Below are 26,061 nucleotides of genomic sequence, written 5' to 3'. Positions count from 1 at the left end.
AAGAATAAAGGTGCTGGCAAACAAAGCACAGAACACCAGAAGAATGCCCAACCATGGGCAACCAACATTTGCACAAAAGGTATTATTAATTCATTTCAAAATCAGTGCAGCTTTTGTGAAAGTGGAAGCATTGGAAATTTAGCATTCACTCTGGAGGATGGGCATGAACCAAGGACACAGCCAGTAGACAAGATCTGAATCAAGTTAAAACCATCTACCTTTCCCAACAATGCCACTGGTGTTTTGCATGTGTCAAACCCTAGATATTTGGCACTGTTGCACCATGTCACTAGTTCTGTTAACTTTTAGCAAATGGCACAGGTATATGCAGGAATGTATAAAGTAATAGATTCCTGTTGCTTAGCATGATGTGCTGTGACACAGTGCAGAACAGGCCAAGACACTGTGCTTTCCAGCAGACGTTTGCACTATGCCATAAAATTATCAGGAAACGAGCGGACAAACTTCTCAAAATTTGCTCTAGATGCCTACAAAATATGACTTAATTGTACGTGCGCAGTTCTGTACTGAACAGAGGGGTAGACTCTTGGAAGCATTTAATATAAATTTCAATTGTCTCCAAGAAGCTGTACATGTCAAAACAAAGAAAATCTGCTACTTTTGTCTCAGGTAAAAAAAATTACTCCAGTGATTTACTAAGGGTATTGCATCGATAAGATTCAAATTCAAATTCTGTATTCCTTAATTATTGCCAGTCCAATTCGAAAAGACTGAACATCAGTTTGACCTATGGAAGGCTTCCCAAATCAATCAACACCTGTAGTCATTCTCAAAAGCAGAAATAGAACCTCCAAGCAGATGGTTACGTAGCAATGACAACAACTTCCTTGCCAGGTTCCTCCATAATTGGCTAGTGGAACTTGTTGAGGATGGAAAAGGTGACAAATGGAAGGAGAGAGGGTAGAGGAACTTTAAAACTAATTTTTCCTTATAGATTTCACAAGGTTCTCTTTCACATATCAAAATCTCACCTTTATCCTGTACCTCCTTGGAACATCTCTCTCTCTCCATGGCAGACTCTCGTTCTATCCGTTCAATCTCTGCTAAAGCATCCAACTCTACCTCATCGTATGGTGTCATAGTCTGCTGTTGTGATTGTTGCTGTAGTGGCTGTGACTGTGCTGCTTTCACTGTTCCAACTGCATTATTCTGTTGTAAGACAGTGACCTGCTGTGCTTGAAGGAAAGCCTGCTCCTGTTGAGGCACACACTGAGCAGAAACATTCATTGAGCCATGGATATCATTAGGAGTCCCTGGCTGTTTTGCAGTCTGTTCTGGGAACTGCATACTGTTCAATTCTGCCTCATTTTCTGTACTGCTGTCCATGTTTGGGAGCATATCATCCTGCTGATCTCGAACTCGAGTCAGCCTCAAAGTGAGCTTTGTACAGTCCTTAGATGGAGAGCTGACAATGTCATACATAGCAGTCTTATCTGCCTGTTCTTTTTCCTCCTTGGTCAGCTTAGCCTTTTTATTTTTCTTCTTGCTTCCCATCCTGTCTGGGGAGTCCAGCAGAATATCAGGTGGGGCATCTCTGGGAGAGGTGTAAGGAGGCGGCGACTGCAAGATCAGAGGCGGCCTGGATGCTGTCAGCACAAAAAAGGTAGAGTTCAAATCTAGTGCATGGACTGCAGGGTACAAAACTTCTAAACAGCATTTTAACTTGTATGAAATAAATGTCACTGCACCATCTAATAGCTTTACAAGTATAATTCTGCAAACTCCCATGATAAATAATCTAAGATAAATATGTTCACCCCAGTTACAAACCCTCAGCTCATCTGGCAATATGAACACCTATCCTATTAAACACCAAAAGTCATGGCAAGGACAATAACTATGGAAAATAAAATGGGTGAAAGGAAAGGTTATTCTTCAAAATAACCCTCCATACAGACATGTGTGGGTTTTGTGCCTGACCAGCTGAACCAGGACAAAGTCTGAAGATATCCCCTGTCAGTGATGCCCCCTCCCAATATTAATCACATCAAATGCACTTTAGAATATGAACTCTTAAAAAGTAAACAAGGGTCATCTATCTCTGTGACTAGCTAGCCTGGAGGATCCATTTGCAACATGTTGCTCCTCAAGGAAATCTTTACCAAGAAGACTGGCAAGATTCACCATGTGAAAGTGGTCCTGTGAAGCAGTAACATGAGTGAAAAAGCTGAAGAGGTCACACAAAGAAAATGATCAAGTGAAGGTAGTTGTGACTGGTAGACCAAATGTGTGAAGAGACACATTTAATGCCATCCATCTCAGTAGCAAAAACACAATTCCCCAACTGGAGTGACAATAGGCTTTAATGAAGACAAGATCCTGAATAGGGATCAAATTAGATTTCTGCAATACTTATAACGTATACCAAATTTCTGAAGTACAGGTCTCGTTCTAGTCAAGGTCTGACCTTGTAATATTTCTACCTCAATTCTCAGGTGCGTGGAGCTCAATTATCTTAAGTGCAAGGGAAACATGTATCCTTCCAAACCAAAAGAGTATTAACCAACAGGCATTATATACATATCAAGGAGTTGGTATAAGGTGGTGATTGCTAAATCAAAGGAAAGTACTTTCTACTGAATGTACTTACCACTAAAAGTAAAGGATTTGACTATGATTTTGTTGAGATTTTAAAAAGTGCATCCTTTAGAAAGATACAAGTCCCAACTAATCATTTTATTCAACCCATGAAGATCATCTTGAATTTGTCTCTCTCTCAGGTCAAACACTTGTGCAATTTCAGGGCTGAAAGCAACAATCATAGAAATATTCATTCCTGTCCAGTTGCTAAGAAACTTGATTCCTGTAAACAAAGGAGCACTGCTATTCCCAGTGCCTGAGGACCTGAGGCAATGTCAGTCCATTACCCAAAAATTAGTCAAAGGCAGCCTGTGATGTTATGATGGAAAAGTGAGCTCGTGCTAAATGGGAATGGCTGCAGGAGTCCACTTTGGACAAAGTTGTTCATTATGCTGAAAATCAGTGACTGAGCTGGATCAAGACAACAATAGCTGCAACTGCCTTTGAAAGCAAGGCAATACATTTAAACTCTTTTCCAATGCATTTAATGCTGTTGCCTGAAAAGGACATGGCCTGCGCCTGGTTGAAGCACAAGTCCTTCAGAAAAGGAAGCTAATCCATCTGCCCTGATAGGAAATATACTGGTTTGAAATCCAGCAGAAAGCTGTACAGTTTATCTCTGGATGACGAATCATCAGAAAGGAAACAAGGACTGAACACCATTACTCCACCCCAGCAGCTGCAGTGGCATTACAGGCTGCAAACTGGGACTTAACAACAGCAACTTATCAAAAATGGATTGTTACTAAGGTTCCTAGAAACAATAAAATGTATGAATGAGGGGCTAGCTCATCCCACAAATAGGTGCCATAAGCATGTATGTAGGCTTCATTATCTGCTGCAAACTGCAACTTATACCCTGGGAGGAAATAAACATAAGATCATAAGTACAAGCAGCAGTAGGCCATTTTACTCATTGATCCTGCTCCACGAAATATGATGATCATGGCTGATCTTACTGTGGCCTTAACTCCACCTTCCTGTTTTCTCTCATAACCCTCAATCTAACTCTGCCTTCAATACATTCAATGACCTAGCCTCCATTGCTCCTTGGGGAAGAGAACTCAAAGGGCTAACGACCCTCAGAGAAGAAATTCCTCCTCATCTCCATCTTAAATGGAAGGCAACTTATTCTGAAACTGCGCCCAGTTCTTGATTTCCCCGTGAGAGGAGACATCCTCCCAGCATCTACTCTCTCAAAGCTGTCAGAATCTTATTTGTTTCAGTACCTCTCTGAGTATAGGTACAATCTGCTCAACGTTTCCTCATAAGGCAACTTTTCATCCCAGCAATCAACCTGGTGAACCTTCTCGGAACTGTTTCCAATGCAAGCGTATCCCTCATTAAGTAAGTGAACAAAACTGTACAGAGACTCCAGCTGCAGTCTCACTAATGGTTCGTACGTTTGTAGTAAGCCTTCTCTACTTTTATACTTCATTCCTCCCTTGCAATAAAGACCAACATTCCATTTGTTTTCCTAATTACTTGCTGTACCTGCATGCTAACTTTGTGATTCATGTACAATGACACCCAGATCCCAGCATATGCAGCATTTTGCAATCTCTCTCCATTTAAATAATATAGTTTTTCTGTTCTTCCTGTCAAAGTGGACAACCTCACATGTTCCTGCATTATACTCCAGCTGCCAAACTTTTGCCCATTCATTTAACCTATCTATATCCCTTTGCAGACTCTTAGGCTCCTCAAAAGTTGCTTTCCTACCTATTGTGTCATCAGTTAGAGATTGCCATCCTGAAAATGACCAATTATCCCAACTCTCTACCTCCTGTTAGTTAGCCAATCCTCTATCCATGCTAATATAATCACCCCCAATACCATGTGTTGTGATCTTACAACCTTTTATGTGGTACTTTCTCAGATGCCTTCTGGAGATCCAAATACACATCTACTGGTTCCCCTTTGTCCATCCTGCTGGTTACATCCTCTAGGAACTCTAAGCAATTTGTCAAAACATGCTGACTCTGCCTAATTGCATGATGATTTTCTAAACATCCTTCTATCTCTAATAATGGATTCTAGCATTTTCCCAATGACAGATGTTAGATGAACTGGCCTTAATTTCCTGCTTCGTGTCTCCTTCCTTTCTTGAATGACGGTGTTACATTTGCGGTTTTCCAATCCAGAATCTAGGGTTTTTTGTAAGGTTACAACCAATGCATCCACTATCTCTGCAGCCAATTCCTTTAAGACCCCATGATGCAGGCCATTAGGTCAGCTTTTAGACTCAATAGTTTTTTCTCTGCTGATCATGATTGTTTTAATTTCCTTCCTCCTTTTTGCATCTTGATTTTCTACTATTCTTGGGAAGCTTTTTCCTCTACAATGAAGTCACATACAAAATACTTGTTCAAAGTCTCTGCCATTTCCTTGTTTCCCATTATTACTTCCCCAGTCTCACCCTCTAAGAGACCAATGCTTATTTTAACTGCTCTCTTCCCTTTTATATACTTGCCAAAGCTTTAACTGTCTTTTTTACAGTTCTTGCTGGTTTTCTCTCATACACCAATTTCTCCCTTTTTTTTAAAAAAAAAAGCCATCCTTTGCTGGTTTCAAAAATGTTCCCAAACTTCTGGCCAGCACTGATCTTTGCAACATTGTATTTTTTTTTCCAATTTGATTACCATCTTTAACTTCCCAAGTTGGGCAAGGGTGATGCAGCCTTCTCATGGCATCTTTCTTTCTCCATGTTATGTATCCTTGTTGACAGCTATGAAATATCTCAAATGTCTGCCACTGCTTCTCTACTGTCTTAACCAGATTTCCAATTCCGTTTTAGCCAATGCTAGCTTCATAGCCTTGCAGTTGCCTTTAAGTTTAAATAACTAGTTTCAGACCCACACTTTTCACCCTTAAAAGGAATGAGAAATTCCATCTATGATCTCTCGTACCTAGAGGATTCTTTATTTATGATGTCACTAATGAATCCTGTCTGTCTCATTACACCATCACCAGGTCTAAGATTGCCTGTTCCCTGGTTGGCTCCAAAACATATCATTCTAAGAAACTGTCCCGAATACAGTATGAACTCATCGCCAAGGCTACATTTTGCCAATTTGACTCTTCCAATCTGTGTGAAGAATAAAACCTCCACAATTATTGCAGTACCCGTTTTCCAAGCCCCCATTATTTTTTGGTTTATGTAGTCTGTCCTACCAGTGTCTCCCACCAGTGGCTTCTTCCCTTTGCTATTTCGCATTTCCATTGAAACTGATTCTACATTTTAATCTGAAACAAGATAATTTTTCACAATTGTACTGTTGGGAACTAGGGATAGTTTTAAGCTATATGTGTATGCTACATGTGTATGTTAGGAATAAGCTATATCTTTACATTTAAACATTTTTTTATTATTTGTGTGTTAGAAAGGTGAAGCCTGGATTTTGGCTTCACTTTAGAGTGGGGCCAGCAGGTCTGAAGCTCTATTTGTATGCTTGCATTCTATTGCTGTTTTACAACCCTTGAAGTGGTTTAGGGAATATAAGACAAAGTAGGAAAAACGGTGCTGCTACCTAGCAACAGGGGGCCCACAGGGAGAAACAAAGTAGTTTTAGTGCAGTTGGAAGCAGGTTGCAGGAGAAGCTGGACATCGGAGAGGGAACTGCAGGTGGCAGGTTCCAAAGAACAAAGAAGAAAGTCCCGAAACCAGAGAGTGGTACAGTAAAAGGTCACAAGATGACAGTTAAGTCAAAAGACAAGGACAAGGATCTAGAACAGATCCTGTTCAGTGAAGTTAAAGTAAGGAGCAGAGGAAAAGGCTCTGAATTAAAGACAGATAGCTTCAGGGAGCAGAATCAGGGGCCCTGACAATAGTACTGAAGACTTGTGCTCCAGAGCTTGCCACGCCCCTAGCCAAGCTGTTCCAGTAAAACTACAACACTGGCACCTACATGGCAATGTGGAAAATTGTCCAGGTATGTCCTGTCCACAAAAAGCAGGACAAATCGAACCCAGCCAATTACCACCCCATCAGTCTACTCTCGATCATCAGGGCTATCAAGTGGCGCTTGCTTGGCTATAACCTGCTCACTGACACGCAGTTTGGGTTCTGCCAGGGCCACTCAGCTCCTTATTACACCCTTGCTTCAACTGAGATGAGGAGAAATTTCTTCACCCAGAGAGTGGTGAGCCTATGGAATTTGCTACCATAGAAAGTAGTTGAGGCCAAAACATTGTATTTTTTCAAGAAGGAGTTAGATATAGCTCTTGGGGCAAAAGGGTTCAAAAGGATATGGGGAGAAAGCGGGAGCAGGCTACTGAGTTGGATGATCAGCCATCATCATAGAACCATAGAAAAGTTACAGCACAGAAGGAAGCCATTCGGCCCATCTTGTCCATGCCAGCCCGAGGACACCCAGATGCCCTTTCTAATCCCACCTTCCTGCACCTAGCCCACTTAAGGTGCAGATCCAGGTACATCTTAAAAGAGTTTAGAGTTTCTGCCTCTACCACCAACTTGGGCAGTGAATTCCAGGCACCCACTACCCTCTGTGTTAAAAAGTTCTTCCTCATGTGTCCCCTACAACTTCTGCCACCTATCTTGAATCTATGTCCCCTGGTTCTAGAATTCTCCACCAAGGGAAACAATTTTATCTTATCCACTCTATCTATTCCCCTCATAATTTTATACACCTCAATCAAGTCACCTCTCAGCCTTCTTTGTTCTAAGGAAAATAACCCCAACCTATCCAATCTCTCCTCGTAGCTACACTTTTCTAACTCTGGCAACATTCTTGTAAGCCTCCTCTGCACTCTTTCCAGAGCTATTACATCCTTCCTGTAATATGACCAGAATGGCACACAATGCTCCAGTTGTTTTATACAATTCCAACATTATATTCTTACTTTTATATTCTATACCTCTACCAATGAAGGAGAGCATTCCATATAGAAAAAAAAACAAAAAAAAACAAAAAAACTGCGGATGCTGGAAATCCAAAACAAAAACAGAATTACCTGGAAAAACTCAGCAGGTCTGGCAGCATCGGCGGAGAAGAAAAGAGTTGACGTTTCGAGTCCTCATGACCCTTCGACAGAACTTGAGTTCGAGTCCAGGAAAGAGCTGAAATATAAGCTGGTTTAAGGTGTGTGTGTGGGGGGCGGAGAGATAGAGAGACAGAGAGGTGGAGGGGGTTGGTGTGGTTGTAGCGACAAACAAGCAGTGATAGAAGCAGATCATCAAAAGATGTCAACAACAATAGTACAATAGAACACATAGGTGTTAAAGTTAAAGGTGGTGGTATTATCTAAACGAATGTGCTAATTAAGAATGGATGGTAGGGCACTCAAGGTATAGCTCTAGTGGGTTATTTTTTTATATAATGGAAATAGGTGGGAAAAGGAAAATCTTTATAATTTATTGGGAAAAAAAAAGAAGGGGGAAACAGAAAGGGGGTGGGGATGGGGGAGGGGACTCACGACCTAAAGTTGTTGAATTCAATATTCAGTCCGGAAGGCTGTAAAGTCCCTAGTCGGAAGATGAGGTGTTGTTCCTCCAGTTTGCGTTGGGCTTCACTGGAACAATGCAGCAAGCCAAGGACAGACATGTGGGCAAGAGAGCAGGGTGGAGTGTTAAAATGGCAAGCGACAGGGAGGTTTGGGTCATTCTTGCGGACAGACCGCAGGTGTTCTGCAAAGCGGTCGCCCAGTTTACGTTTGGTCTCTCCAATGTAGAGGAGACCACATTGGGAGCAACGAATGCAGTAGACTAAGTTGGGGGAAATGCAAGTGAAATGCTGCTTCACTTGAAAGGAGTGTTTGGGTCCTTGGACGGTGAGGAGAGAGGAAGTGAAGGGGCAGGTGTTGCATCTTTTGCGTGGGCAAGGGGTTGTGCCATAGGAGGGGGTTGAGGAGAAGGGGGTGATGGAGGAGTGGACCAGGGTGTCCCGGAGGGAGCGATCCCTACGGAATGCCGATAAGGGGGGTGAAGGGAAGATGTGTTTGGTAGTGGCATCATGCTGGAGTTGGCGGAAATGGCGGAGGATGATCCTTTGAATGCGGAGGCTGGTGGGGTGATAAGTGAGGACAAGGGGGACCCTATCATGTTTCTGGGAGGGAGGAGAAGGAGTGAGGGCGGATGCGCGGGAGATGGGCCGGACACGGTTGAGGGCCCTGTCAACGACCGTGGGTGGAAAACCTCGGTTAAGGAAGAAGGAGGACATGTCAGAGGAACTGTTTTTGAATGTAGCATCATCGGAACAGATGCGACGGAGGCGAAGGAACTGAGAGAATGGGATGGAGTCCTTACAGGAAGTGGGGTGTGAGGAGCTGTAGTCGAGATAGCTGTGGGTGTCGGTGGGTTTGTAATGGATATTGGTGGACAGTCTATCACCAGAGATTGAGACAGAGAGGTCAAGGAAGGGAAGGGAAGTGTCAGAGATGGACCACGTGAAAATGATGGAGGGGTGGAGATTGGAAGCAAAATTAATAAATTTTTCCAAGTCCTGACGAGAGCATGAAGCAGCACCGAAATAATCATCGATGTACCGGAGAAAGAGTTGTGGAAGGGGGCCGGAGTAGGACTGCAACAAGGAATGTTCCACATACCCCATAAAGAGACAGGCATAGCTGAGGCCCATGCGGGTACCCATAGCCACACCTTTTATTTGGAGGAAGTGAGAGGAGTTGAAGGAGAAATTGTTCAGCGTGAGAACACGTTCAGCCAGACGGAGGAGAGTAGTGGTGGATGGGGATTGTTCGGGCCTCTGTTCGAGGAAGAAGCTAAGGGCCCTCAGACCATCCTGGTGGGGGATGGAGGTGTAGAGGGATTGGACGTCCATGGTGAAGAGGAAGCGGTAGGGGCCAGGGAACTGGAAATTGTTGATGTGACGTAAGGTGTCAGAGGAATCACGGATGTAGGTGGGAAGGGACTGGACAAGGGGAGAGAGAAGGGAGTCAAGATAACGAGAAATGAGTTCTGTGGGGCAGGAGCAGGCTGAGACGATCGGTCTACCGGGGCAGTTCTGTTTGTGGATTTTGGGTAGGAGATAGAAGCGGGCCGTCCGAGGTTGGGCAACTATCAGGTTGGAAGCTGTGGGAGGGAGATCCCCAGAGGAGATGAGGTCAGTGACAGTCCTGGAAACAATGGCTTGATGTTCAGTGGTGGGGTCATGGTCCAGGGAGAGGTAGGAGGAAGTGTCTGCGAGTTGACGCTCAGCCTCCGCGTGGTAGAGGTCAGTGCGCCAGACAACAACAGCACCACCCTTGTCAGCGGGTTTGATGACAATGTCAGGGTTGGACCTGAGAGAATGGAGTGCAGTAAGTTCAGAGAGAGACAGGTTAGAATGGGTGAGAGGAGCAGAGAAATTGAGACGACTAATGTCGCGCCGACAGTTCTCAATGAAAAGATCGAGAGAAGGTAAGAATCCAGAGGGAGGGGTCCAGGTGGAGGGAGAATATTGAAGATGGGTAAAAGGATCCGTTGAACTGGGAGAGGACTCCTGCCCAAAGAAGTGAGCCCGGAGACGAAGACGGCGGAAGAAGAGTTCAGTATCATGCCGAGCCCGAAATTCATTGAGGTGAGGGCGTAAGGGTATGAAACTAAGTCCTTTGCTGAGCACTGAACGTTCAGCATCGGAGAGGGGAAGGTCAGGGGGTATAGTGAATACACGGCTGGGGTTGGGATTGGAAGATGGGGTGGGGACGGAGGGACAGGCAGGGAAAAAAAAAATAACCCACTAGAGCTATACCTTGAGTGCCCTACCATCCATTCTTAATTAGCACATTCGTTTAGATAATATCACCAACTTTAACTTTAACACCTATGTGTTCTATTGTACTATTGTTGTTGACATCTTTTGATGATCTGCTTCTATCACTGCTTGTTTGTCGCTACAACCACACCAACCCCCTCCACCTCTCTGTCTCTCTATCTCTCCGCCCCCCACACACACACCTTAAACCAGCTTATATTTCAGCTCTTTCCTGGACTCGAACTCAAGTTCTGTCGAAGGGTCATGAGGACTCGAAACGTCAACTCTTTTCTTCTCCGCCGATGCTGCCAGACCTGCTGAGTTTTTCCAGGTAATTCTGTTTTTGTTTTTGAGAGCATTCCATATGCCTTCTTTACAACCTTGTCTACTTGAACTGCTGCTTTCCCTATATTTATGACCTCACACTTCTCTATATTAAAATCCATCTGCCACTTTACCAACCACTCCACCAACCCATCTATATCATTTGTGATTACAGCTATCCTCTACACTATCCACTACTCAGCCAATCTTTGTCGCATCTGCAAATTTCCCAATCATGGCCCCCACATTCACATCCAAATCATTAATATATAACACAAACAGCAAGGGTCCCATCGAGCCCTGTGGAACACCACTTGAGACAACTTTCCATTCGCAAGGGCATCCATCGACCATTACCCTTTGTTTCCTGTTACAAAGTCAACCTTTCATCCAGTTTACTACATTACCCTGAATCCCATGGGCTTTTATCTTCCTGACCAATCTGCCATGTGGGACCTTGTCAAATGCCTTGCTAAAATCCATGTACACAACATCCACTGCACTACCATCATCAACCCTTCTTGTCACTTCCTCAAAGAATTCAATCAAATTTGTGATGCAGGACCTTCCTTTAACAAATCCATGCTGACCATCCCTGACTAGTCCAGTTAATCCTATCTCTCAATATTGATTCTACTAATTTGCTCACCACCGATGTAAGACTAACTGGCCTATAATTGTTTAGCATTTCCTTTGATCCCTTTTTAAACAATAGAACTACGTTTGCATTTCTCCAGTACCTTTCCTGTATCTAGTGAAGATTGGAAAATCATTCTCAGAGCATCTGCTATCTCCTCCCTGACTTCCTTCAGCAGCCTCAGAAACAATCCATCTGGCCCTGGTGACTTATCAACTTTCAAGGATTTCAACCCTTCGAGTACTTCCTCTCTCTTTATGACTATCCTGTCCAATATCTCGTAGTGTTCCTCCTGGACTACTATATCTACATCCTCCCTTTTCCTTTGTAAACACGGAGACAAAATATTCATTCAAAACCCTTCCCACAGCCTCTGCATCTACACACAACTTTCCATCTTCATCTCTGATAGGTCCCACTTTTTCCTTAACTAACCTTTTAGCATTAATGTATTGGTAAAACATCTTTGAGTTATCTTTAACTTTACTTGCTAACATTTTTTCATGCCCTCTCTTTGATTTCCTTATTTCCTTTTTTTTTTACTTTGTCCCTGTACTTCCTATATTCGTCTAGGCTGTCTGCAGTGCTTAGTTTTTTGTGCCTACCATATGCTTTCTTTTTCTGTTTGATCTTCCCCTCTATTCCTCTAGACAACCAAGGGGCTCTTATTTTTGTAGGGGACACGTCCACTTTGTACAATAAGGATCTCGCTTTTTAGTGCTTCCCAGTGGTTTTCTAGTGTTTTATCCTCCAGCAGTGCTGTCCAGTCCACCTCACCCAAGTCCCTCCTCATTTCTGCAAAATTTGCCTTCCCCCAATTCAAGACTTTTACTCCTGCCTTATCTCTGTCCTTTTCCACGGTAATGCTAAATCTTACTGAATTGTGATCACTGTCCCCGATATGGTCGACAACTGTCACTTCACCCACTTGCCCTTCTTCATTCCCCAAGACTGGGTCTAGAATTGCACCTCCTCTCTTTGGGTTTGTCACTAGTTGGTTGAAAAAATTTTCCTGGACACACTGCATGAATTTTTCTCCTTCAGTGCCCCTTATATTGTTTGAATTCCAGTTGATATTAGGATAGTTGAAGTCTCCTACTTTATTGCCCTCTTGTCCTTACAAGCAGAAATTTGCCTACATATTTGTTCTTCTATCTCCCTTTCACTATTTGGGGGTCTGTAGTATACTCCCAGTAGTGTGACTCCCCCTTTTTTATTTCTAAGCTCAATCCATAAAGCCTCGTTTGTTGGCCCATTTAGTATATCATCCCTTCTCACAACTGGAATTGATTCTTTAACCATTAGTGCTAAACCCCCTCCTTTTTTATCTCCTACTCTATCATGTCTGAAAACTCTATAACCAGCGATATTAAGCCGCCAGTTTTGTCCCTCCTTTAGCCAGGCCTTTGTTATAGCAATGACATCCTGCTGCCATGTGTCTACCTGTGCCCTTAATTCATCTATCTTGTTTGTAATACTCCTTGCATTGAAGTATAAACAGTTTAACCCCGTCAATTTCCCTTGCTGGACACTTTGTAAACTTTGCTTCTCCTGTAACTCCATGCCTATAACAACGTCCCTAGCTAATTTTCTACCTCCATTTTTCTGATCTGAATCTGACCTATCTGATTCTACTCCTGGGATCCCATCCCCCTGCCACATGATGAATGGCGGAGCATGCTCTAAGGGCCGAATGGCCTACTCCTGCTCCTATTGTCTATGTTTCAAACATGGACAAAAGAACTGAACACCAGAGGTGTGAGTGACTGCCCTACACATCAAGGCCGCATTTGACTGAGTACGGCATCAAGGAGCCCTAGCAAAACTGGAGTCAATTGGAATTAGGAGGAAAACTCTCCGTTAGTTGGAGTCATAACTAGCACAAAGGAAAATGGTTGTGGTTGTTGGAGATTAGTTATCTCAGTTCCAGGACATCACTACAGGATTTCCTCAGGCTAGTGTCTTAGCCCAACCATCTTCAGCTGCTTCGTCAATGGCCTTCCTTCCATCATAAGGTCAGAAGTGGGGATGTTCGCTGATGATTGCACAATGTTCAGCACCACTTGCGACTCCTCAGATACTGAAGCAGTCCATGTCCAAATGCAGCAAGACCTGGATAATATCCAGACTTGGGTTGGCAAGTGGCAAGTAACATTCGTGCCACACATGTGTCAGGCAATGACAATCTCCAACAAGAGAGAATCCAAGCATCACCACTTGATGTTCAATGGCATTTATCATCACTGAATCCCCCACTATCAACATCCTGGGGGTTACCACTAATCAGAAACTGAACAGGACTAGCCATATAAATGCTGTGGCTACAACAGCAGGTCAGAGGCTAGGAATCCTGCAGGAATTCACCAAAGCTCCTTTGACAGCACCTTCCAAACCCATGACCACTACCATTTAGAACAGGTCCACAGGTCACAAAGTGCAACGCAGGTGGATAAGATAGTCAGGAAGACATATGACATGCTTGCCTTCATCGGCAGGGGTATTGAGTATAAAAGCTGGGAAGTCATACTGCAGCTGTATAGAACCTTGGTTAGGCCACACTTGGAATACTGCATGCAATTCTGATCACCACATTACCAGAAGGATGTGGAAGCGTTGGAGAGGGTGCAGAGGTGGTTTACCAGGATGATGCCTGGTCTGAAGGTTATTAGCTATGAGGAGAGATTGGAGAAACTCGGAATGTACTCACTAGAGCAACATAGATTGAGGGGCAACTTGATAGAAGTTTACAAAATTATGAGTGGCATGGACAGAGTAGATAGAAGCTTTTTCCCAGGGTGGAAGAGTCAATTACTAGGGGACATAGATTTAAGTTGAGAGGAGAAAAATATAGAGGAGATGTGCAGGGCAAGTTTTTTACGCAGAGGGTAGTGAGTGTCTGGAATTCGCTGTCAAAGGAGGTGGTGGAAGCAGGTACGATAGCGGTGTTTAAGAGGCAGGTTGACAAATACATGAATAGGATGGGGATAGAGGGACACGGACCCCGAAAGTGTGAAATGTTTTAGTTGATGGGCAATATGATCGACGCAGGCTTGGAGGGCCGAAGGGCTGGTTCCTGTGCTGTACTTTTTTTTTGTTCTTTGTTCTAGAAAGACAAGGGCAGCAGACAAATGGGAACGCTACCACCTGGGAGTTCCCCTCCAAGCCACTCCTATCCTGGCTTGGAAATATATCGCCGTTCCTTCACTGTCAGTGGGTCAAAATCCTGGAACTCCCTTTTTAACAACACTATGGGTGTACCTACACCACATGGACTGCAGCAGTTCAAGAAGCCAGCTCACCACCACCTTCTCAAGGACAACTAGGGATGGACAATAAATGCTGGCCCAGCCCGCGAAGCCCACAATCTGTGAATTAATTAAAAAAAAGTCAAAGCAAAGTGGGCTTGTGAGAAGCCAGAATATCCAACGAGACAGACAAAGATGGGTGACTCCTCGCTACAGACCTGTGACGCAGTATCCTGCTTGGCACAGCCGAATGTCTGAGTGTGTGTGTGTGCGTGTGTGCGTGTGTGCGTGTGTGCGTGTGTGCGTGTGTGCGTGTGTGCGTGCGTGCGTGCGTGCGTGCGTGCGTGCGTGCGTGCGTGCGTGCGTGCGTGCGTGCGTGCGTGCGTGCGTGCGTGCGTGCGTGCGTGCGTGTGTGTGTGCGTGTGTGTGTGGAGGGTGAAGACTGAATACATGTAGAGATCCAGGGCAGGAGAACATCTGAAGAGTTCAAACCCTTGGAGGTGGATCCTTATTGAAGACATCTAAGAGAAAGAGCTACCTGGAAAAACTCAGCAGGTCTGGCAGCATCGGCAGAGAATAAAAGAGTTGACGTTTCGAGTCCTCATGACCCTTCGACAGAACAGTTCTGTCGAAGGGTCATGAGGACGCGAAACGTCAACTCTTTTCTTCTCCGCCGATGCTGCCAGACCTGCTGAGTTTTTCCAGGTAATTCTGTTTTTGTTTTGGATTTCCAGCATCCGCAGTTTTTTTGTTTTTATATAAGAGAAAGAGCTGTTTGGGAGAAGATTCCGAGGCAAGTACTTAGGATGTTGAGATTGGAGACCAGCTGGCTCACGGTGTGACAAGCGCCTGGAGGAGTTGATGAGAAATCCATAGAATCTGCTTTGGGTGGTATGTCACTTGGTTTCAAAGTGTGGGTTGTCTGACCACAGTTCGCCTATTGGTTTACATGGACTGCATACTGACCGTGAACATTAGAGTACAAGGTAACTTTTCTGTAACTTGGGTTATCCTTACAGATCTGTATATTTTTGTAAAGGTATAGTGTAATATAGCTCATTTTTTTGTTTAATAAATGTTTTATTCTTCAGTTAAAAGTTCAGCAGCAGGCTGACTCTTCAGTGGCCGCCCTCCACATTTCTAAACAGAAAAAATAGAAGTCAGGATTTGTCAAGGCAGGTTCCACCCTGGGAACTGACTTGTCCAGTAGTAACATCAGCTGGGATCATAACTACTGATTTCATCAGTTATTAACACAGCCACTCCACCTCTTTTGCCTTTCTTCCTGTCCTTCTGAAATGTCAAACACCCCCAAGTATTCACGTTCCAGCTGTGGTCACTTTGCAACGCTGTCTCTGTAACAATAATCATTTACAAACACTGGCCTACTCCTGTTCCCATGTTCTTTCAGCCCTTTAAGCCTGCACCGCCATTCAATAGGATTATGGCAGATCTAGCTCTGGTCTCAACTCCACTTTCCTGTATGTGTCCCCCATAACCCTTGACCCCCTTGTCTATCAAAAATCTTTGTAACTGTGAGATAAAAACAAAAAAACTGCGGATGCTGGAAATCCAAAACAAAAACAAAAACAGAATTACCTGGAAAAACTCAGCAGGTCTGGCAGCATCGGCAGAGAAGAAAAGAGTTGACGTTTCGAGTCCTCATGACCCTTCGACAGAACTTGAGATAGTAGATGCATTGGTTATAATCTTCCAAAGTTCCTTAGATTCTTGTCACGCTCTGGTTATCACCCACCTCGATATACTACACTATTTTTTTTTCTTTATTCTTTCATAGGGTGTGGGTGTCACTGGCAAAGCCAGCATTTGTTGCCTTTGAATGGAGTGGGCAGTTAAGAGTCAAGGACATTGAGGAGGATCTGGAGTCACATGTAGGCCAGACCAGGTAAGGAAGGCAGATTTCCCTCCCTAAAGGGCATTAGTGAACCAGATGGGTTTTTACCACAATCAACAATGGTTTCATGGTCATCATTTGACTTTTAATTCCAGATTTTTACTGAATTCAGCTGCCACGGTGGGCTTCAAACCTGGGTCCCCAAAGCAATATCCTGGGTTACTGGATTACTAGTCCAGTGATAATACACTATGCCACCAACTCCCCTGAGTATTACACCCATTTCTATCTAGGTCACCGTGCCTTAGAAACGATTTGAGGGTCATTGAGGCAATGCAGAGGAGATTTACCAGAATGGTTCCAGGGATGAGAAATTTTAGCTACAAGGTAAATTTGGAGGGTTAAACTTCTCCTTGGAGCAAAGGAGATTGAGAGGAGATTTGATAGGCGTGTACAAGATTATGATAGGTTCAGATAAAGTTGACAAAGAAAAGCTGCTCCATTTAGCTTATGGTACAAGGACTAGAGGGACACAGATTTAAGGTTTTGGGCAAGAAATGCAGAGAGGATGTGAGGAAAAACTTAATTCAACATTGGTAATGACATGGAACTCACAGCCTAAGAGGGTGATGGAAGTGGAGACAGTCAATTATTTCAAAAGGAGATTAGTGGGGCTCTAAAAAAGGAAACCTACAAGTGACATGATAGAGCTATGGAACTAATTGAATTGCTCTATGAGAGCCGACATGAGCTCAAAGGGTCAAACAGCAGGCATCTGTGTCGCAATGACTATGATATTAGCATTAAAACTTCCCAAGGAAATTTAGAGAAACTCATCAACCCAATAAGGGCATAAAAACATAACTGTTAGGAGCAGCAACAGGCCACAAGGCTAATTGAGTCCACCATTCAATGTGATCATGGGTGATCTGATCTTGACCTCAATTCCAATTTCGTCCATGTTTCCCATAACTCTACATTCCTACTCCTCCAAGATTAAGGATCCAGTCTCATTTTTTTTATTCATTCTGAAAATGTGAGCATCACTGGCAAAATCAGTCAATTGGCCATACATAATTACCCTTGAGATGGTGGTGGTGGTCAGCCACCTTCTTCAACCACTCCATATGGTATAGATACATTCACAGTGCTTTAAGGGAGAGAGTTCCAGGATTTTGAACCAGTGAAGGAAGAGCAATGTGTTTCCAAATTAGGGCGGTGTTTGGCTTGGAGGGGAACTTCCAGGTGATGGTATTCCCTTATGTCTGCTGCCCTTGTTCTTCTAGGTGGTAGAGGGTTGCAGGTTTGGCAAGTGCTGGCAAAGGAGGGTTACAAATGCATCTTGTAGATGGCACATTCTGCAACCACTGTGTACCAATGGTGGATGAAGCGAATACTTAAGATGATGCGCAGATTAAGTAGGCAGCTTTGTCCTGGATGGTGTTGAGTTTGTGTGTTTTTAAAGCTGCACTCATCCAGGCAAATGGAGAGTATTCCATCACACTCCTGACCTGTGAACCTTCCCCGAACTGCTCTCAATGCAAGTATATTCCTCTTTAAGTAAGGAGACCAAAACTGTACGGTACTATAGGTGGTGTTGTCTCACCGATGTCTTGTACAGTTGTAGCACGACTTCCCTACTTTTATCTTCTATCCCCCTTGTAATAAACATGAGAAACATAAGAAACAGAGCAGGAGAAGGCCATTCCACCCCTCAAGCCATTCAATAAGACCATGGCTAATCTGATTGTGGCCTTAACTCCACTTTCTTGTCTGCCTCCTACAACCCTCAGCCCCTTTGTAAATCAAGAATCTATCTAACACAGCCTTCAATATCTACCATGACCCACCCTCCACTGTTCTCTAGGAAAGACAATGCCGAAGATTAACGACCTTATGAGAAAAAAAAAATTTACCTCCCTTTTAAAAATAAGAGGACTCCCATTTAAGCTGTCCCTGCTAACTCTAGATTCACCCAAGGGAGGGAAACATTCTCCCATCATCTACCCTGTCAAGCCCCTTCAGAATGTTATAAGTTTCAATAAGATCCCCTCTCATTCTTCTGAACTCCAATGAATGTAAACCCTGCCTGCTCAACCTTCCCTCACAAGACAAACCCTTCATTCCAGGAATTGGCCTAATGAACATTCTCTGAGCTGCTTCCAATGCTTCCAATAATATGTCATTAACTAAGGTGACCAAAACTGTACAAGTACTGTACAATGCCCTGTACATTTGTAGCAAGGTTTCCCTACTTTTATACTCCATCCCCCTTACAATAAAGGACTACATCCTGGTTTGATTTCTTAGTTGCTTGCTATACCTGACTTTGAGATTCATGGAGAAGGGCGCCTAAATCCCTCTGCACTGCAGCACTCTGTAGCCCTTGTTCATTCAATATATATTTTACTTTTCTATTCTTCCTACCGAAGTGGACAACCTCATTTTCCAACACTATATTCCATCTGTCAATTTTTTGCTCACTCGCTTAACATATTTATCACTATTTTTAAATGCTATGTCCTCTTCACAACTTATTTTCCCACCTATCCTTTGTATCATCAGCAAATTTGCCTACAATATAGTCAGTCCCATCATCCAAGGCATTAATATAGGTTGGAAATAATGAAGGTCCTAGCACTGATGTCTGTGGCACTCCACTAGTTATAATTTACCAACCTGAAAATGGGTTATTTATGCCAACTCTGTTAGCAAAACACCTACCAATGCTATTAACATCACCCCCAACACCAGAGGCTCTTATCATAGAATCATAGTATGGTTACAGCGCATGAGGCAGCCTTTCATGATGATCCAATTCCCCTTTAAAGCCTCAACTGACCCTGCCTCACCCACAGTGCAGTAACCTTTTATGTGGCACCTTATTGAATGGCTTTTGCAAATCCAAATACGCTACATCTACTGGTTCCCATTTATCCACCCTGTTTGTTACATGGTGAAAAGTTTAAATTAAGGTTCTGCGCATGTATGTGAATGTGCAGTGTGTGCTAAATAAGATTGTTGAGCTGCAGGCGCAGACAGCCGCAAAGCTGTGGCGATAAGAGACAGCTGCCTCAAAGGAGGACAGGGCTGGAGATTAAATATCTCTGGGTACAGGGTGTCCAACAATGATCGGAAAGGAAGAGGGAGGAGTAGCAGCATTGAATGAGAGAGCTAAAAGCAAAATACTGCAGATGCTGGAAATCTGAAACCAAAATGAAAATCGCTTGAAAAACTCAGCAGGTCTGACAGCATCTGTGGAGAGAAAGACAGAGACAATGTTTCGTATTCAGATGACTCTTCAGAAGAAGAAGACAGGGTCAACGTTTCAAGTCCAGAAGAGTCATCTGGACTCGAAATGTTTGACTCTGTCTTTCTCTCCACAGATGCTGTCAGGTCTGCTAGGTTTTTCCAGCGATTTTCATTAATTGAGAGCATATCGTGGTGGAGAGAGAAGATGCCCCTGGGGTGGGCGCAATGGCGAAGGACAGAATTTATTGGGCTACACCTAAGACACAACATAGGTACCTTTACATTGCTCAATATAGTTTATAGGCCACCAACTGGTGGACAAAATAGAGAGGAACAAACTTGCAAGGAAATTACAGAGAAATTGAGGAAGGCAATTGTCAGATATGGACCATGTGTTGGCGAGAAAAAGATAGAAATTGGAAGCAAAGTTGAAGAAATTTTCCAGGTCTGGACCTCCATTCCCCACCAGGACAGTCTGAGGGCTCTTCGCTTCTCCCTTGAATAGAGGCCCAACTAGTCCCCATCCACCACCACCCTCCTATGCCTGGCTGAACTTGTCTCATTGCTAGCCTAGACAGTAACACCCATAACCTGTGAAAGAATGAATAAAAAATTAAACAATTTCTCCTTCAATTTATTTCACTTCCTCCCCAAGTCCAAGGTGTTGTTATGGGTACCCACATGGGTCCTATTATGCCTGTTTTTTTTTTTGTGGGGCATATGGAGCATTCCTTGTTCCAGTCCTACTCAGGCACCCTCCCCCAACTCTTTTTCTAGGACTTGACTGTATGAGTGCCTTTTCCTGTTCTCACGCAGAACTGGAAAACTTCAACTTTGTTTCCAATTTCCACCCTTCCCTCACCTTCACCTGGCTCATCACTGACACTTTTCTTCTCTTCTTGGACTTCTCTGTCTCCATGTCTGGAGATAAGCTATCAACTAATATTTATTATAAACGTATCAACTCCCACATGACTACACTTCTTCACACCCTGCTTCTGGTAAGGATTCTATTCCATTCTCCCAGTTTCTCTGTCGCATCTGTTCTGATGATGCAACCTTCCACAACAGCATTTCTAATATGTCTTCCTTTTTCCTCAACCGAGGATTATTCCCACCACCGCCACTGCGGTTGACAAGGTCCTCAACCGTGTCCAACCCATTTCCCGCACTTCTACTCTCGTCTGTTCCCCTCTCTCCCTGAACAGCAATAGGGTTTCCCTTGTTCTCACTTTTCACTCCACCAGACTTCGCATGCAAAGGATTATCCTCCGCCATTTCTGTCACCTCTAGCATGACGCCACCACCAAACACATCTTCCCTACCCTTCCCCTCCCTTGTCCACATTCCGAAGGAACAGTTTCCTCCATGACATCCTGGTCTACTCCTCTATCACCTCTAACAGCTTGTCCCCTTCTCACAGCACCTTCTCATGCAATTGAAGGAGGCGTAACACTTGCCTATTTACCTCTTCCTTTCTCACCATCTAGGCCCTAAATACGCCTTAAGTGAAGCAGCAATTTACTTGTACTTTTTTCAATTCAGTATACTGTATTCACTGCTCACAATGTGGTCTCCTCTACACTGGGGAGACCAAACACAGATTGGGTGACCGTTTTACAGAACACTCCCTCTCGGTCCGTGAGCATGACCGCAAGCTTCCAGTTGTTTGCCATTTTAATTCACAACCTTACTCTCACGTAGTAATTTCTGTCCTCGGCTTGCTGCAGTGTTCCAGTGAAGTACAATGCAAGCTTGAGGAACAACATCTCATCTTTTGATTAAGTCAATAATTTCAATAATTTCAATACCATGAGCTCTGTCCCCATTTTGATGTCTTATTGCTATTTGCTGGACTGAATCTTGTTTTTCATGTTTTTGCTTGTGGATAGAGTTATTCATTGTCCTGGCATTTTAGTCTCTGGACAATTTTTTTGTCTTTTTACTACAACCATTACCAATCCCTTTGCCTCTTGTTCCATGGCATCTTTATCATTTAATTTCTCCTGTCCTCTACCCAATTCCACACCTCCCCATTTGTTCTTCCTACCTACTTTCAAAGGCATATAACTCATCACGTTTCTACTCTCCTTCAGTTCTGAAGAGGAATCATAGTCGACTCAAAATGTTAACTCTGTTTTCTCTCTCGACAGATACTGCCAAACCTGCTGAGTACTTCCAGAATTTTCTACAGCAGTATGCTTCCAGTTCAATGAGAAAAGACGCAACACTAGACCTGGTTCTTGGGAATGAGGTGGACCAAGTAACAATAGGAGAACATTTATGGGATAGTGATTACTGTATCATAAGCTTTATGTTAGTTATGAAAAAGGACATGAAATAATACAGAAAAATAATTAATTGGGGGAAAGCCAACTTCAATGGGGTAAGAGTGGATCTGATCCAAATAAGTTGAAATCAAAGATTGTCAGGCAATACCAACTGAAAAATGGGCGACCTTCAAAGAAGAGATAGTACGGGAACAGTCAAGGTATATTCCCATGAAGGGGCAAGGGCGGACAAGTATATCCAAATCTCCCTGAATGAAAATAGATAGAGATTAAGATGAAAAAGAAAGTTGCAGATGAATAATACAATCAAGGACCAGGCTGAATATAGAAGATTCAGAAGGAAATCACCGTTTACGATCAAAATGGGGATTTACACTTGGAAATAGGCAGTGTGGCTGAGGTATTAAATGAATAATTTGCATATGTCTTTAACAAGGAGGAAGATGCTAATTCAAGACAAAATTAATACTTACTTGGGAAAATTCAGTTTAACCAAAGAAAGCCAGTAAAAGATTTGTTATGGGCAAATAGTGCTTAACTAACTTGCTTTAGTTTTTCAATGAGTTAACACAAGGTTGATGAGGCAGACAAGGATTTCTAAAAGGTATTTGATAAGTCTGTTGTGTCACTTTATGAGCAAAGTTAGAGCTCAAGGAACAAAAGGGGCAATAGCGACATGAGGGCAAAATTGGCCGAGTGACAGAAAACAGAGTAGTAGTTTTTCCGCCTGCAGAAAGATTTTTAGTGGAGTTCCCCAGGGGTCGATGTTAGGGCCCTGCTCTTCCTAATAAATTAATGACCTAGGTCTTGGTGTACAGTGGACAATTTCAAAATTTGTGGATGATAAAAAACTACGGAGGTATTGTGAAATGAGGAGGATAGTGTAGAGCCTCAAAAGAACACAGAAAGGTTGGTAAAATAGGCGACGAGAGGCAGATGAAACTTAATGCAGAGAAAAGTGAATGGATTCATTTTGGTATGAAGAATGCAAAGAGTGAATCTCAGAATCACAGTGCAGAAAAGGTCCTTCGGCCCATCGAGTCTATACTGACACGTGAGAAACACATGATCTACCTACTTAATCCCAGCTCTTGGCCCATAGCCTTGCATGTTATGAAGTGCCAAGTGTTCATCCAGGATGTGAGGCAACCCGCCTCCACCACCCTCCCAGGCAGTGCATTCCAGACCGTCACCACCCTCTGGGTAAAATACTTTTCCCTCACATCCCCCCTAAACCTCCTGCCCCTCACCTTAAACTTATGCCCCCTTGTGACTGACCCTTCAAAGAACAAAGAAAAAGTACAGCACAGGAACCGGCCCTTCGGCCCTCCAAGCCTGCGCCGATCATATTGCCTGTCAAACTAAAACATTTTGCACTTCCGGGGTCCATATCCCTCTATCCCCATCCTATTCATGTATTTGTCAAGCTGCCTCTTAAACACCGCTATCGTACCTGCTTCCACCACCTCCTCTGGCAGCGAATTCCAGACGCTCACTACCCCCTGCATAAAAAACCTGCCTCGCACATCTCCTCTCACCTTAAATCTCTGTGACTCCGTCAGAGATAAGATGAGAGGCACCCTCTACATGGTCATACACCTACACCCAGCTGCCTAAAGTCAAGGAAGAGCTCCATGAACAGTGTTGTTCCATTACAATCAACCCCATCTGAAGCATCGCCTTGTGGAAAGATCGGCTCGTCGGTCTGGAACAACCCCCAGCGATGCAAATTCTACCGGATGAAAGCCATCCCCCAGGAGCTAATTGCAACTGGGCAAACTGGAAGTGCCTTAACAGACTTAGGATTGGTGTAGGTCGTTCAAAGGTGTCACTAAGCAAATGGGGATATACAACCAGCCCAACAACTTGTGAATGTGGAACTGAGCCACAGACTATGCAACATCTCCTGCAATGTCTATTGCTAGAGGAACCCTGCACTGTTGCAGATCTTGACGAATTCAACAACAAGGCACAAAATTGTGTCCAGTTCTGGCTGGGCCATGTATAGACTGTCCGTGGACATGATAAGAAGACGACCTTAAATCTATGTCCCCTAGTAATTGACTCTTCCACCCTGGGAAAAAGCTTCTGACTATCTACTCTGTCCATGCCACTCATAATTTTGTAAACTTCTATCAAGTCGCCCCTCAATCTCTGTCGCTCTAGTGAGAACAATCCAAGTTTCTCCAATCTCTCCTCATAGCTAATAACCTCCAGACCAGGCAGCATCCTGGTAAACCTCCTCTGCACCCTCTCCAATGCCTCCATATCCTTCTGGTAATGTGGCGACCAGAACTGCACACAATATTCCAAGTGTGGCCTAACCAAGGTTCCATACTGCTGCAGCATGGCTTCCCAGCTTTTATACTCAATACCCCTGCTGATGAAGGCAAGCATGCCATACACCTTCCTGACTACCTTATCCACCTGTGTTGCCACTGTCAGAGACCCGTGGACCTGTACACCCAGATCTCTCTGCCTGTCGATGCACTTAAGGGTTCTGCCATTTACTGTATAATTCCAGCCTGTATTAGACCTTCCAAAATGCATTACCTCGCATTTGTCCAGATTAAACTCCATCTGCTATTTTTCCATCCAAGTCTCCAACCGATCTATATCCCATTGTATCCTTTGACAATCTTCTTCACTATCTGCAACTCCTACAACCTTAGTGTCATCTGCAAATTTACTAATTAGCCCAGTTACATTTTCCTCCAAACCATTTACATATACTACAAACAGCAAAGGTCCCAGCACTGATCCCTGCGGAACACCACTAGTCACAGTTCTCCATTCAGAAAAGCACCCTTCCACTGCTACCCTCTGTCTTCTATGACCAAGCCAATTCTGTATCCATCTTGCCAACTCACCACCGATCCCGTGCGACTTTACCTTCTGTACCAGTCTGTCATGAGGGACCTTGTCAAAGGCCTTACTGAAAGCCATGTAGATAACATCCACTGCTCTTCCATCGTCAATCATCTTTGTCACTTCCTCGAAAAACCCGATCAAGTTAGAGACACACGACCTCCCCTTCAGAAAACCATGCTGCCTCTCACTATTACGCCCATTTGCTTCCAAACAGTAGTTAATCCTGTCACAAAGAATCTTCTCCAATAATTTCCCTACCACTGACATAAGGCTCACTGGCCTGTAATTTCCTGGATTATCCCTGCTACCCTTCTTAAACAATGGAACAACATTGGCCATTCTCCAGTCCTCTGGGACCTCACCCGTAGCCAGTGAGGATACAAAGATTTCTGTCAAGGCCCCAGCAATCTCCTCCCGTGCCTCCCTCAGTACTCTGGGGTAGATCCCATCTGGCCCTGGGGACATATCCACCTTAATATTCTTCAAGACGCCTAACACCTCTTTTTTGATCTCAACATGATCCAGGCTATCTAAACACTCTTCCCTAGACAAATCGACCGCTAAGTCCTCTTTGGTGAATACTGATGAGAAGTACTCATTTAGTATCTCTTCCATTTCTTCTAGCTCCACACACAGATTCCCACCTCTGTCCCTGAGTGGGCCTACCCCCTTCCCTGGCTATCCTCTTGTTTTTTTTACATTCAACTAAGGGGAACAGCTGCTCCCTATCCACCCTGTCCATGCCCTCATAATCTTGTACACCTCCATCAGGTCACCCCTCAGTCTTCTTTGCTCCAACGAAAACAACCCAAGTCTATCCTATCTCTCTTCGTAACTTAAATGTTTCATCCCGGGCAACATCCTGGTGAATCTCCTCTGCAACCCTCTCCAGTGCAATCACATCCTTCCTATAATGTGGCGACCAGAACTGCACACATTACTCCAGTTGTGGCCCCACCAAGGTTCTATACAACTCCAACATGACTTCCCTACTTTTGTAATCTATGCCGCGATTGATAAAGGCAAGACACACACACACACACACACACACACACACACACACACACACACACACACACACACACACACAGCCAGTCACTAAAGCATCCTTCTGTCATCACCCTCTGTCTCCTACAACTAAGCCAATTTTGAATCCACCTTATCAAATTACACTGTATCCCATGTGCATTTGCCTTCTTTATAAGTCTCCCATGTGGGACCTTGTCAAAGACTTTGCTGAAATCCATATAAACTACATCAACTGCACTACCCTCAT

General features: G+C 43.8%; 1 protein-coding gene across 7 annotated transcripts in view; it reads right to left on the bottom strand.

Annotated features, from left to right (window-relative positions):
• LOC121276953 (nipped-B-like protein) overlaps nt 1–26,061 on the bottom strand; it is a 554,475-nt gene that overhangs the window by 334,804 nt on the left and 193,610 nt on the right. For 6 of the 7 annotated variants that reach the window (XM_041185678.1, XM_041185679.1, XM_041185681.1 and 3 more), the window contains one exon: nt 993–1,607. The exons of the other annotated variant lie outside the window; for it this stretch is intronic. In XM_041185678.1, coding sequence (XP_041041612.1) covers nt 993–1,607 — 615 coding nt within the window. The remainder of the gene's footprint in view (nt 1–992; nt 1,608–26,061) is intronic. 7 annotated transcript variants of the gene reach the window in all.

The sequence above is a fragment of the Carcharodon carcharias genome, chromosome 4, assembly GCF_017639515.1.
Source record: "Carcharodon carcharias isolate sCarCar2 chromosome 4, sCarCar2.pri, whole genome shotgun sequence".
Taxonomy (NCBI): Eukaryota; Metazoa; Chordata; class Chondrichthyes; order Lamniformes; family Lamnidae; genus Carcharodon; species Carcharodon carcharias.
This window is presented reverse-complemented; position numbering and strand designations above follow the sequence as displayed.